This window comes from Echinops telfairi, unplaced genomic scaffold, assembly GCF_000313985.2.
Source record: "Echinops telfairi isolate 266 unplaced genomic scaffold, ASM31398v2 ScPeMD7_655;HRSCAF=1070, whole genome shotgun sequence".
In the NCBI taxonomy this organism is placed as follows: Eukaryota; Metazoa; Chordata; class Mammalia; order Afrosoricida; family Tenrecidae; genus Echinops; species Echinops telfairi.
This window is the reverse complement of record NW_022104553.1, coordinates 10,857,154-10,869,231: the sequence shown is the minus strand read 5'-3', so window position 1 is coordinate 10,869,231 and position 12,078 is coordinate 10,857,154. Positions and strand designations below refer to the sequence as shown.

Here is a 12,078-nt window from a genome sequence, read left to right as displayed (position 1 = left end):
GCACTCCGGCCAGCACAGCCCAGCACAGTCAAGGACCCCTTTCCCCCAGCCCAGAACAGGAACAGCGCTGACCTGGGATGAAAATGGCCTTCACCTTCTCCTGGTCTAAGACGGGGTTGCGGAGGGAGCAGGTCACGTTCTGCACAGAGCTGTCTCTCAGCACCAGCGAGGCCTCCACGCGGAACAGCCCGTCAGCTTCTTGGACGTGGGTCTCAGAGAAAGCCAGGAACTTCCCTCCACTGAGGTCTCTCCACTGCACCTGGGGCTTCGGAAACCACCCGGAGGCCGTGCACACCACGCGGACCCCACCTTCCTCTGGCCCGTTGATGCGCACCTGAGGGGCGGAGCCCACACCTGCGGAAGGGAAGCTGTGGAGCCCCAGGTGGCCACCTTGTTCCAAGCGCAGGACTTGGACTCTGGCATGTGACACCTAAGGAGCCAGTCCTCTTGGATCATGGGCCATCCCTACTGGAGCAAGGCTGAGACCCCAAGGGGAACCGTGAAAGAGGTGTATGGACTTTGAGGGGAGCCCTGAGCCTAGGTACAAAGGAGCTTTGGTGGTATGGTGTGTTAAGCATTGGGCTTCTAAGTGATGAATAAGCAATACAAACACCATAAAGATTTACGGCCTAGAAAATGTGGCTCTATTCTGTCCTATAATTCAGAATCAGGCCAAAGGCAGTGGGAGGCTGGGGACTACTCTTTCCAAGCAGGTAGGGTTAAAAACTAAAGGACAGATCAAAAGGAAGAAAAAAACTCTAAGCCTTTTTCTGACCCAGAAACATAATTCAAAAGAGGAAACTCCGAACCAGGCCAGAAGAAATAAGATGGCATTATGAACAAAAAAAAATTTTTTCCAGGGTATATGTTAAAGTAGGCCATAAAATGTGTTGGGCTCACTCTACAAAGTAAAGAACAACTGAAATTAAGAGAACTGTGGATTTTGTTCATTTATTTTGCTTTAAACACCCACTAGTTCTTCTGCATTCAAACTAATCTTGCACTCAGCTTCCTGTCACAGAGCGAGTGGACATCACCCTCACTAGAGGATAATTGTTACCTTGCACACTGGAACCCCCAGGCCACCATCTCTCCTAAGATTTGGTCACATCAATTATTCACCTCCCTTCATTTCCTTTCCTCTCCTCTCTTTTCTTTCACCTCACTCCTCCTTCCCCCACCCGTGTTGTTAATCTCTTCCTCTCCACTCACTCACTCGCCACCATTGAGTTGATAACCCACTCATAGTGACCCTACAGGATGGGCAGAACTGTCCCTGTGGGTTTCTGAGACCATAACTCTTTACGGGAGTAGGAAACCTTGTCTTTCTCCCGAGTCCTCTCAGCCTACTTCTGTTCAAATATTTAGTCTCTTTCTCCATCTCCTTAGAACAGCAAGTTTTAAAACCCATCAATACCTCTATGTTCTCACCTCTCACACTTCTCTATCTCCAACAGGCTGGCGTCTCCTAGGGTTCCGTTGTATCTAGTCTTGAAGAGTTCACCAGAATCTACTGGTTGACAGCCTAGCAGTCACCCTGCCGTTCCTCCTTGGTCTCCTTTCAGCACACAACCCTTGGAGCCTATCTCGAAACTAGTTCCTTCTTGGCGTGGTCACCCTTTCCTTTTGTTGGGTTGCCACCTCTCGGATCACTCTGCCAAGTCTCTGCCCTGGACTTCTCTTCTTCTCCTTAGACCTTCAAAGCAGGAGAAGATTCTGAAAATTGTCCTTGGATCTCTACTCACCTCATGTCGCCAAGTGTCCCTGGCTTCTTTTTGTAAATATCCTCCTGCTTCTCTGTGTAAATATCCACCGCATGGAATCAAATATGGAACTATATTTCCAAAACGTTGTCAGTGAAGCAACTCTGGCTCCTATGAAGGGAACCTGTTCAGGCTAGGTGGCTGGAGGATGGAACTCATGGGACATTGCCTTGTCATCTGAGCCTTGCCAGCTGAGCCACCCAAATTCAACCACTTGACTCCTATCCTAACCAAAGACGACTTGGTGTCCTGTTCATCTGACCAAAATGTGTGAATGAGCCCAGTTTAGCTAAACTCAGCCCAGATCAGAAATCTATAAATATTCAATGTAGATATTTGTTGATAGATTTCACTGAGATTTCATAACTGATGGTTATATACTATTATTTAAATGATTGGTAATTGTTACATATGCATCAATATTCCTACCATCGAACAGCAAATGCCTATAGCAAAACCCTGAGAGCCTCTGCAATTGCTTCTCGATTCAAACTCATGTCTTCATCTGCTCACTCAGATGCTTCTACTTTTGAGAACTCTCTGATATCTGGTCCTTCCTCTCTCACTCCACTGCCACTGCCCGAGGTCAGACAGCCATCCTCTCCCCCTCATGACTAAGCTCCGTGCTTCCAGTCATCCTCCCTGCCATCCACCTGGTCCAAGGCCCCAGTGAGCATTCCCAGCCCTGCTCTGTGCCTGTGTCTTCGGTTCTGCATGCACACTTGGTGACATAGCACCCAGAGCCTTCTCTGATGTGGCACCTGCCTTCTTCCCAACCCCTCCTGTCACCTCACCCTCAAGCGCCACCAACTGTCTCCTCAGGACCCACATATTTTACCCCAAGGGGCTACCTGACTAACTGTAATTAACCAGACAATGCTTTGTGCACCCCGTGGCTTTGCAAGTTCATCTGTCAGTCCTGGTGGCTCTTTGGAACCAATTGAGGATCCTCATTGCTAGCTAGAGCATCTATTGTCTAGGGAAGTTTTGGTCACCCCAGGCAAGAGGAATCAACACTGTCCTTTCACTGTCGCCTAAACCAGAAACCTTTCTTTGTCCAGTATTGGACATCCAGTCCCGCATTCACTCCCACTCCTTGTGACCCCGGAACTCACCAGCCATGCTCCTACTGAGGGAGTTCGTACTGCATCTGCCTTTCGCTTGGGAGCCTCATCCCCCAGATATGCATACAGCTAAACCCCTACTTTCTTCAGCGTTTGATCAGAACGCACATTCGCGATAAGGTCCAGCTCAGTCCCCATTCCTCAGGTCCCACTCTCGCACCCCAATCCCCTTCCCATAGTGTAGTTTCCCTTTTAGCCTTAGAACGAGTCACCTTCTGGCATCATCTATGATCTATTTACCCATTGTTATTTTTCTCTGTGTGCCATTAGAATATGAACTCTACAGAACAGGAATCAATATTTGGTTCACTAATGTATCCTAGCACCTAGTGGTCTAGGGTCTGGCACAGAATAACGGGGGGCCGGGGGTGGAGTGGGTAGAACCAATGCCATGTAGTCGATGCCAACTCATAGCAGCCCTGATGTGGGTTTCGGAGCCTTTGTCAATGTTTGGGGTAGCAGGTCGACTCTTGTTTCTACCTCGGAATGACTGGTGTGTATGGACCAACGCTTACCTTATAGTGTCACCAGGACTCCGTTGGCTCCGAGTAGGGTCTCTATGTTATTTGTATGGAATAAATTGATTGGTGAGCACAGATTTGTTGTTGGGAACCACAGCATCGGTTCTGGCTCATAGCGACCCTATGTTCAACAGAAGGGACACTGCCCGATTCTGCGCCGGAGTAAACCATAACAACCACCAAGTGCAAACCCACAGCCTTCCAGTCGATTCCTAGTCCCAGGGACCCTACAGAACAGAGAAGAACTGGTCCTTGGGGTTTGTGAGGGGTTAACTCTCTAAGGGGTTCAAACTCTGACCTGTGGCTGACAGCTCCATGTGCGTGCTACCAGAGCTCCTTTGCACCAGAGGAGGGGATCTAAATTATTTGTTGAATTAATGAACGAAAGCATCTCCTTTTCTGCATCTATACAATGAGGAGCTGCATTCACTCGCCCCTTCCATTGCCCTCGCTCCCAACCTCCAGGGGTCTGGAATAGATGGACCAAGTCACGAACCTGCCACCTTCACCTCCAGAGTGGCCTCTTCATAGAAGTCTCCCTTCTTGAAGAAGCAGGTGTACTGCCCGTCATCAGAAACCCGGACCTGGTGGATGCGCACAGCAGCCTGCCCCTGGGTGAGGAAGTCCCTCATCAGCGCGGTCCGCCCTGCGTACTCCGGCATCAGCTCTTCCCTCCGCTCCTGCCGGTTCTCATAGACAAACACTGCGTCTTGGAACTTGGAACGGAACCACCGCAGCTCCATGTTGTCTGCATTGATGGCCGGGAGCAGAAAGCAGGGCAGCGTCATCTCCCCACCCAGCACCGCCACGATGGGGTCCTTGGGGCCAATCACCAGGAACTCCTCTGTGGACACAGACATGGGAATGAGAACTCAGGAGAAATGCAGGCTCCAGGGGGACGGAGAATCCACCCTGCGAGGTGAAAATCGCAGATGATTCCTGACCGCGGAAGAAATACTCTGGGAGGATCTGAATGGGCTGAAATGTTCTCCCCAACATCGTGGCCTAGAAATGGGGCCAAAGGCCTCCTTTGGGTGCTGTGATCCTGGTCTCAGCCTTTCCACCTCCCTCGCCATCTGGTTGACTCTGACCCTAAAGTATCCTGCGATGGCGTAGAGCTGCCCCCATACGATTCCCCGCTTGCAACTCTGTACAGAAGCAAGCCGCCACATCTTTCTCCCACAGGGCTGCCGGTGGGTTTGGACTAGTGATGTTTCAGGTAGCAGCACTGTGCTTTAAGCACTGTACCACCAGGGCTTCTGAAGAATCAGCCAGGGGGGGGTGAAATAGATATTTGGGGTGCACCCCCACCATTTCTGATTCAGTCAGCATCCAGGAGACCCCAAATGTGCACTTCTAAGGCGTTCACCAGGTGGTGACTGCCTCAATAGTAGAATCCTACTCCAGCCTTCCATGCAGGCAAAGCAACGTCTGTTTCCTTGCTCATGAAGTCTCTATGGCTTAATAGCAAGGACAATAAAGAGTTCAGGGATTACAAATGTGCTGATTGAGGAAGCACGCTTTGAGAAGCACAGCCCGAAAATGGCCCTGAAAGCTGATCTGGGTCTGAACTCTGATCATTCAACCACCCCCAACAATTCCCCGCCCCCCAACACCTATCTTCCATTATTCCTTCCCTTATCTTTCTCTCTGAACTTTGTGCACTTAGCACTCTGAGTCAAATGTTATTCCTGTTTAAAGTCTGCCCTCACTCCCATGACTCCCAAGAGCCTCTGCTTCCATGGGAGGCTCTTAAAGAAGAAGGTGAAACGTGTGCTCATGAAGGGCCGAAGGGACCAGGCTTCAGACACCAAAGAGGGGGAGTGGCGGTGGGAATCAATCCTCGTCAATGAGGGTGGTGTGTGATGGGGACCCAATGCCCATCTCTAGACAACTGGACATACCTTGCAGAGGGGTAGTGGGGAGGAGATGAGTCACTTAGGGTTCAGTATAGCAATAATGAAACCCACAACCTTCCTCTAGTTCTTATATGCTTCCTCCCCCCAACTACCAGGACCCCAATTTTGTCTTGCAGACCTGGTTAGACCAGAGGATGCACAGCGGTACAGATGGGAATTGGAAACACAGGGAATCTAGGACAGATGAACCCCTCAGGACCAGGGGTGACAGTGGAGATACCAGGAGGGAAGGGGGGCGTTGAAAGGAGGAATTGACCACAGGAATCTACATATAACCTCCTCTCTGGGGGACGGGCAGCTGAGGGGTGGGTGAAAGGAGACGCTGGGCAGTGTAATATAAGATATAATAATAATTTATAAATTACTAAGTGTTCACGGGGGAGGGGGAGGGAAAAAAGGAAAATGAGCTGATTCTGGGAACCCAAGAGGAAAGCAAATTTTGGGAATGATGAGGGCAACAGATGTATAGATGTGCTTTACATAATTGATCTATGTATTGTGATGCATTGTATGAGCTCCAATAAAATGATTTTTTTTAAAAGAAGAAGAAGAAGGTGCACTCCCTGAGTCACCTCCTCCTGCTGAGGTGGACAGGCTACAACTGTCAGGTTACCACACGGCTCCTCTGAAGAGAAAATAACTCTAGGCTCCCAAGTAGCATCTCCTCTACTGCTCTGTCCTGGCCTAACAACCATCATCTCCCACCTGGAGGCCCACGGCAGACTGGTGTCCCTGTCCATCCTTCACTCCACCCGACTGTCTATTTCCTACCTGGTGACCAGAGGAATCCTTTTCATGGATGACCCAGGTCATGTCAGAGCCCTACTCTCCTCAGCCGCATGAGGGGAGCTCACTAAAACTCTAACTTCAACTCCTGTTTCCCTTCCCTCACTCTCTTGCCCCAACTCATAGTCACTCCTTGATATTCTTTGGACCTACCAGGGACATTGCCAGCTTCGTACTAACTGCCCCTTCCTGAAAACAAAAAAAACAAAAACAAAATAGGTCTTTCCCCAGAGACCCTCACACTCTCCTCACCCTGCCCACACCCCAAGTCCCCATCTCTTTTTCTTGATCAGCACATCGAGCACTGCTGCCTGCCTACAGGGCGCCTCTCATCTCCGCTCGCCCCACCCTGCGCGTCCCGGCTCTACTGCATTGTCCACAGCACTCCTCTCCTCTAACAAAGTATGGCCGTTCTTGATTTGTGACGGTTCGTGTTCACCGCCTCCTGCAGGACCGAGTGTGAGCTCTTTGAAGACAGAGCGTCTCTGTCTGTCTGTTCCCAGAGTCACACCCAACACATCCTAGATCCACAGGAACATTTGGGGGATCACTTGAATACATGTTTTCCTAGGACATCAGTAAGGGAATTTTTTTTTTAAAGACAGTATTTTCAAACAATATCTATTTGGCTCTAACAAACATTAAAGAAGGCATCATGGGGCAATTGTCAGAAGGTTTTATCCTTGCGTTATATTGTAGTTATCTTTATTTTTAATAAGTAATAGCGGAGCAATCATAATTGTTGTAGGATGGGGTCCCAGAGGCTCCACCCCTCTGGATGGAAAGAATGAGCAGTTCACCTGTGGCTCCCACCCACGCCAAGGAAACACAGACAGAGGAGTGAGGGGGAGCACTCACCTGCGGCCCCCCACGTGGGCAGCTGGAAGAGGAGCATCAGGGAAGCGAAGCTGCAGAGCGCAGAGCAGCCAAGGGCGCCCTCCATTTCCTCCGAGCTGGGAGGTGACAGGACAGGAGTCAGAGGGGACCAACAGACAGAAGGCAGCCCACCCAGCGTTCACCTTCACTCGCTGACACATCATTCTAATGGTGTGGCGGGTCCCACAAATCCTGATGCAGAGAAAGGGCTCAGCCTAGACGCTTCCAGTCATTCTTGGGAGACGCTGTGGTGTCAGCCAACCGTTAGGAAGAAACCACTCCTTCCGTTCCCACCCCGTTAACATGCAGCCCCTCTGCCCAGACATCAGAACTTCCTTCCTCAGCCCCTGTGATGCTGGGGGAGACCGTCCAGCCGTCTCCAAGACCCCCACCGCCCTGGCCTCACCACAGGTCAGAGGACCCTGACACAGGCCACAGGCCATGTGGACATGAGGCCTCCTGCTGCCCCTTGTCCTGTCCTCCCCCGCTGTCCCCAGGAAGTCACTGAGAAGCGTCAGAGGCATCCGATGAGGGGCATGGTTCCATCACAGACACTCTGCTCTGCCGGATGTCTTTGTACGGTTCACCCGCGTTTCAAGCCCTGCGCTCCCTGCTTCCAGAGGGTGACCCATCCATCCCCCATTAATCATTAATCCTCTCTGCTCTGGCTTTGCGGCAAGACTTCTGGCTGAGAGGTAGGGAACCCTGACTGGAAACAGAACAGGAGAGGAGAGAGAGAAAACATTAGCCCAGGTCAGGAAAAATGCCTCACCCCACTTAGCGTCTGTGCGGGGAGAGGGGCAGCGTATGATCAGGAAAGCAGAGACTCACAGGCCGATTCTGGGCTCTCCCCAAGGCTCAGTCACTCTCTAGTGACCGACCTCCGTAAGCAAGCCACTGTCCTTCTCCGGGTTGCTTTCCTCATCTGCAAAAGGCGGAGAGTAACACCACCTGCCGCGATACTGCGCTGGGGGTAATGAGAGCTCCATGGGTTTGGATTTGCTAACTGAACACCAGGCACGAAAACCAAGCCTAGTCCTAGCAAGTGCTCCATCAACATCCTTCACACCAATGAATAGCAAAGCAAGATACCCTGGTGACCACAGTCTTCTTAGAGGCGGACTGTGTGGTCCAGACCCCACACACCTCACAAGCAGCCACTCCCTTGCTCCTACCCCTGGTACACAGGAAACCGCACAGCCCCCTCACCTGATGCTCCTCGTTCCAGCTTGAAAGACGGCGACAGGACCTTGAGAAGGTCCGTGTGCAAGGAGTTCAGCCGACACCAAACCCTCCCTCAGTGTTTGCACCTGCACTTGACTCCTGAGGAAGCCCCAGCCCTTGATTCTGAGTCCGACCCTACGTGCCCAGGGCCCCCCATGTCTGAGAGGCCGTTGACTGCCAGCAGAGCCAAGAGAGCAGGCTCAGCCCAGGTTAGGGAAATGTGTGCAGAGACCCCTGAAATGGGGCCCCCACAGAGTGCTCCCAGAGGGAAGTCACCCCCTTCTCCAGCCCTTCCACCATCTGAAAGCGAAAGCTCCCACAGCAGCCCTGGGAGACGGTGCCCTATGCCCTCTGGATATTGCTCTGGGTTATTAGGGTGGAAGCAACGTGATCAGAGCAGAGGCAAGAGGAGCCACACTGAGAGGGGGGCTCAGGAACCAGTCACACCTGGTACGTGGTGGCGCTGTGGGTTAGATATTGGACTGGTAGACCTACCAGCCGCTCCTCAGGACAAAAATGAGGCGTCGGCTCCCAGAAAGGTTTGCATTCTCGAAAACCATATATATATATAATTACTGTGAACCAGACTCAACTCAATGGCAGTGAGTGCTTTTGGTTTTGTATGTGCCAACTTGATTCTAGCTTTGGGAAGTCTGTGTGGGCATCGCCAAGACTTATACGCACTTCTATGCACAGGTCATGAGTGTGGGTAGCAAAAGCAGTTAAATGCTCAGCTATTGATAGAAAGGTTAGTACATCAGACCCACCCAGAGACTTTTTGGAAAACAAGATGAGCCCTCTACTTCCAAAAGGTCAAAGCCTTTAAAAACTCTCTGGAAAGCAATTCTACCCTGCAACACAAGGTGTAATAATCTGGGTACTTTAGAGAAACAAATCCACAGAAACTCGTGTATAAGAGAGAGTTTTATATACAGGGTAAGTGCACATCAAGAAAACATCCCAATCCAGTGCTGCCCAAGCCCACCAGTCCAACATTAACCCATATGTCTGACACCAATCCACAAAGTCCTCCTCCATCTCACAAAACACACACTATGATGCCAACTTCAGGAGGAAAGTTGAATCAGTGAGCGTTGAAGCATCTCAGTGCTGGCAGGGGTCTCCACACGGGTGCTCCAGCACCCAAGGCTGCATCGGGATAGGTCCATATGGCTTCTCCTCGGGGATGTCTTGCAGGAAGAGAACCTTGCCGGTTGAAGCAGGGAACTAGCTAAGGTAGCTGCACCCTGATCTGAACATCACAAAGCAAGAGCTAGAAAGGTGAGACTCACCAAGCCATTTATCTCTCCGCCCTTCGATTAACCCCACATGTGTTTATCGGCCAGGTCAGCAGAATAAACTGTAACTATATCACAAGGGATTGCAATGGGTCGCCATCCCTTGCAAGTAGCTGGGTTTGGAAGAGGGGGTTGTGTTTTGCTTTATGTCTCTGCAGGCTGCTACCGTGAAATGTTTCCATGCCAGTTGGGAAATGCAGCACAGCCCCCGTCTTTGACCGTCCCATGATGTGGCTGCATTTCTTCTTCTGGCCTACAGGTTATCAAACACCTCGGCATAATCTAGCAGCTAAGGAATTAACACTACACACATCAGCAGTTTCAGGGAAGTCTCCTACCAATAATTCATAAAATAATTACTTTCCATGGGTTTTTCCATGGCACGTGGGCCCCCATCTTCCTCTCTGACTTCGTTTCCCATGACTCAGTTGCTACTTTGCTGATCTCATGTGAGTTCCTCAAACCCCACGAGCTTTTGCTGCCTCAGGACCTTCTCACAAGTCACTGGATGCTTCTGCCTGCTCCGCTCCACCCAACAACTCTTTAACCTTCAGCTCTCACCTAAAGTGACCTTCCCCATAGGGACATTTGCTGATCTTCCTGTCTGCATGGAACCTCGTAGACCTTCATGGTCAAGTCCCTAGTAGCAGCCTGTCCTCCACCACAGCACTGACAGTGTGTGTCTGTATGGTAACTGTCTTCTTTGGTGGTTTATGAAATTGGTGAAGGAAGAACTCTGTCTGAATGCCCAGCATGCAGTCGACACTCAACAAATGGAAGAGCTTATTGCAGAAGTTTCTCCAACAGTAAATTGATCACTTACTGTTGTTCAAATTCAGACGACGTGTTGGTTCCATTCGGAAAGATGAAGTTCATTAACACCGACGGAAACCTGAGGCCCTTGAAGGAGCAAAGCAGAAACACCATTTCATCTCCTGCGTTTGTCTCCCTAACCCAGATCCATATGCCCCACTGACTAATTACAGCCTCTCAGAGCTGGAGACCAGAGTGTGATTGCTCCTTCTGTCTGCTGAGTCTGCGTGACATGACTTCAATGTCTCCCTCGTCTGACTTCTCTTAGCCGGTACTCATTATTACCAATATTTTTTAACGATGAAACAAAATCTCTCTGAGTTTAACAACTACACACCCAGCAACAGTTCTCTCAGTTCATGTTAAGTTTCACTGTGTTTTTTTAATCATTTTATTGAGAGCTCTTACAATGCTTCTTACAATCCATACATCAACTGTATCGGGCATATTTGTACATAGGTTGCCATCATTCTGTTCTAGACAGTTACTTTCTATTGAGCCCTCGGTATCAGCTCCGTGCCCCCCCGGCCCCCACCCCCCACAGTCAACCTTAACGATCATTTCCTTTGTCTTATTTGACTAAGCCTGGGAATGCTTGATTTCTACCCACAATACAATCGGGCGATACTATAACTCTGCACAAACTCAGATCTTCAGCTCAAACCTTAAGAGATTCCACATTGTACCCTACAAGTCAATTTCTGCCAATACCCATTTAATTGTGGGAATATATGGAAAATCCATTCTAACCCAAAAGTAACTAAGAAGGCAGTAGCCATCGGAGCCTCCATCCATACATGAAAATGCCCCACCCCTCACATACCCCCAAGGCCACCAGTCCTTGACAACAGGAAGATTTCTCAAGACATACTAGACAAAAAGGAATAGATGTGAATTTGTTTCAATAAAACAAATTTGGACTATCTACTAAGTTCCAGGCACTGGCCTACACAAATGATTTTGTTTTATTTCATTCCCACAGCTGAATGAAAGCCTGGATTCACATAGTCTCAAGACACATGGGACGTAGACCCCTGATCAGTGTCAATCCACGCAAAATTTCTGGAAATTTTTCGTTTAAATGCATAAATGTTGAGGTGGGATCAATAACGTATCATATATGCATTGACACTCCACACACTAAGCATTATGAGGAAAAAAAAAAAAAAAAAAGACGAAGTAAAATATAAATTGTGTCCTGTGGGAGGGAGCATTTCATCCAGAAAGTTCCCAGAGGAGCAACCAGCTAAAGTGACAAAATTGCCCCACACGCCAGGCCCAGCCCTCAGGCTTAGCCCAGCTTCCAGCTCCACATAAATCCACAAGAAAGAGGAGCTCCCGAGGAATTCGGACTCTGGAATGCCCTTTCTGATAGTGCCAGTAAGCTTATCTTCCACCCTGTCCAAGCCCACTGAGCTCCAACACTGGAGGAGGAGAACAGAGCCCAGGGTGCATTCTCCGAAGCACATTGGAGCGCGGCCAGGGAGGAACTCAGTAAGTACACGCCAGTGCTCTGCCCGGGCTCATCTGGATTGGGTTCCCAGCTTCTCTGACAAGAACTACGCTCCCCCAGCATGAAGGACACGCCTTGCTGAAAATATAAGGCATCTGAATGCAAACACGGTTAATATTTTACTTTACTTTCTTAGAGACATAAAATGCTTATCTTTTCATGGGCTCATACAACTCTTATCACAATCCATACACACATCAATTGTGTAAAGCACATTTGCGCATTCATTGCCCTCATCATT

At 49.7% G+C, this 12,078-nt stretch overlaps 1 protein-coding gene across 1 annotated transcript in view; it reads right to left on the bottom strand.

Annotated features, from left to right (window-relative positions):
- LOC101647659 (butyrophilin-like protein 1) overlaps positions 1 to 12,078 on the bottom strand; it is a 37,818-nt gene that overhangs the window by 7,967 nt on the left and 17,773 nt on the right. The window contains exons 3-6 of the mRNA XM_045292266.1: positions 10,335 to 10,411; positions 6,972 to 7,066; positions 3,905 to 4,252; positions 73 to 354 (exon numbers count right to left, since the gene is read on the bottom strand). Coding sequence (XP_045148201.1) covers positions 73 to 354; positions 3,905 to 4,252; positions 6,972 to 7,066; positions 10,335 to 10,411 — 802 coding nt within the window. The remainder of the gene's footprint in view (positions 1 to 72; positions 355 to 3,904; positions 4,253 to 6,971; positions 7,067 to 10,334; positions 10,412 to 12,078) is intronic.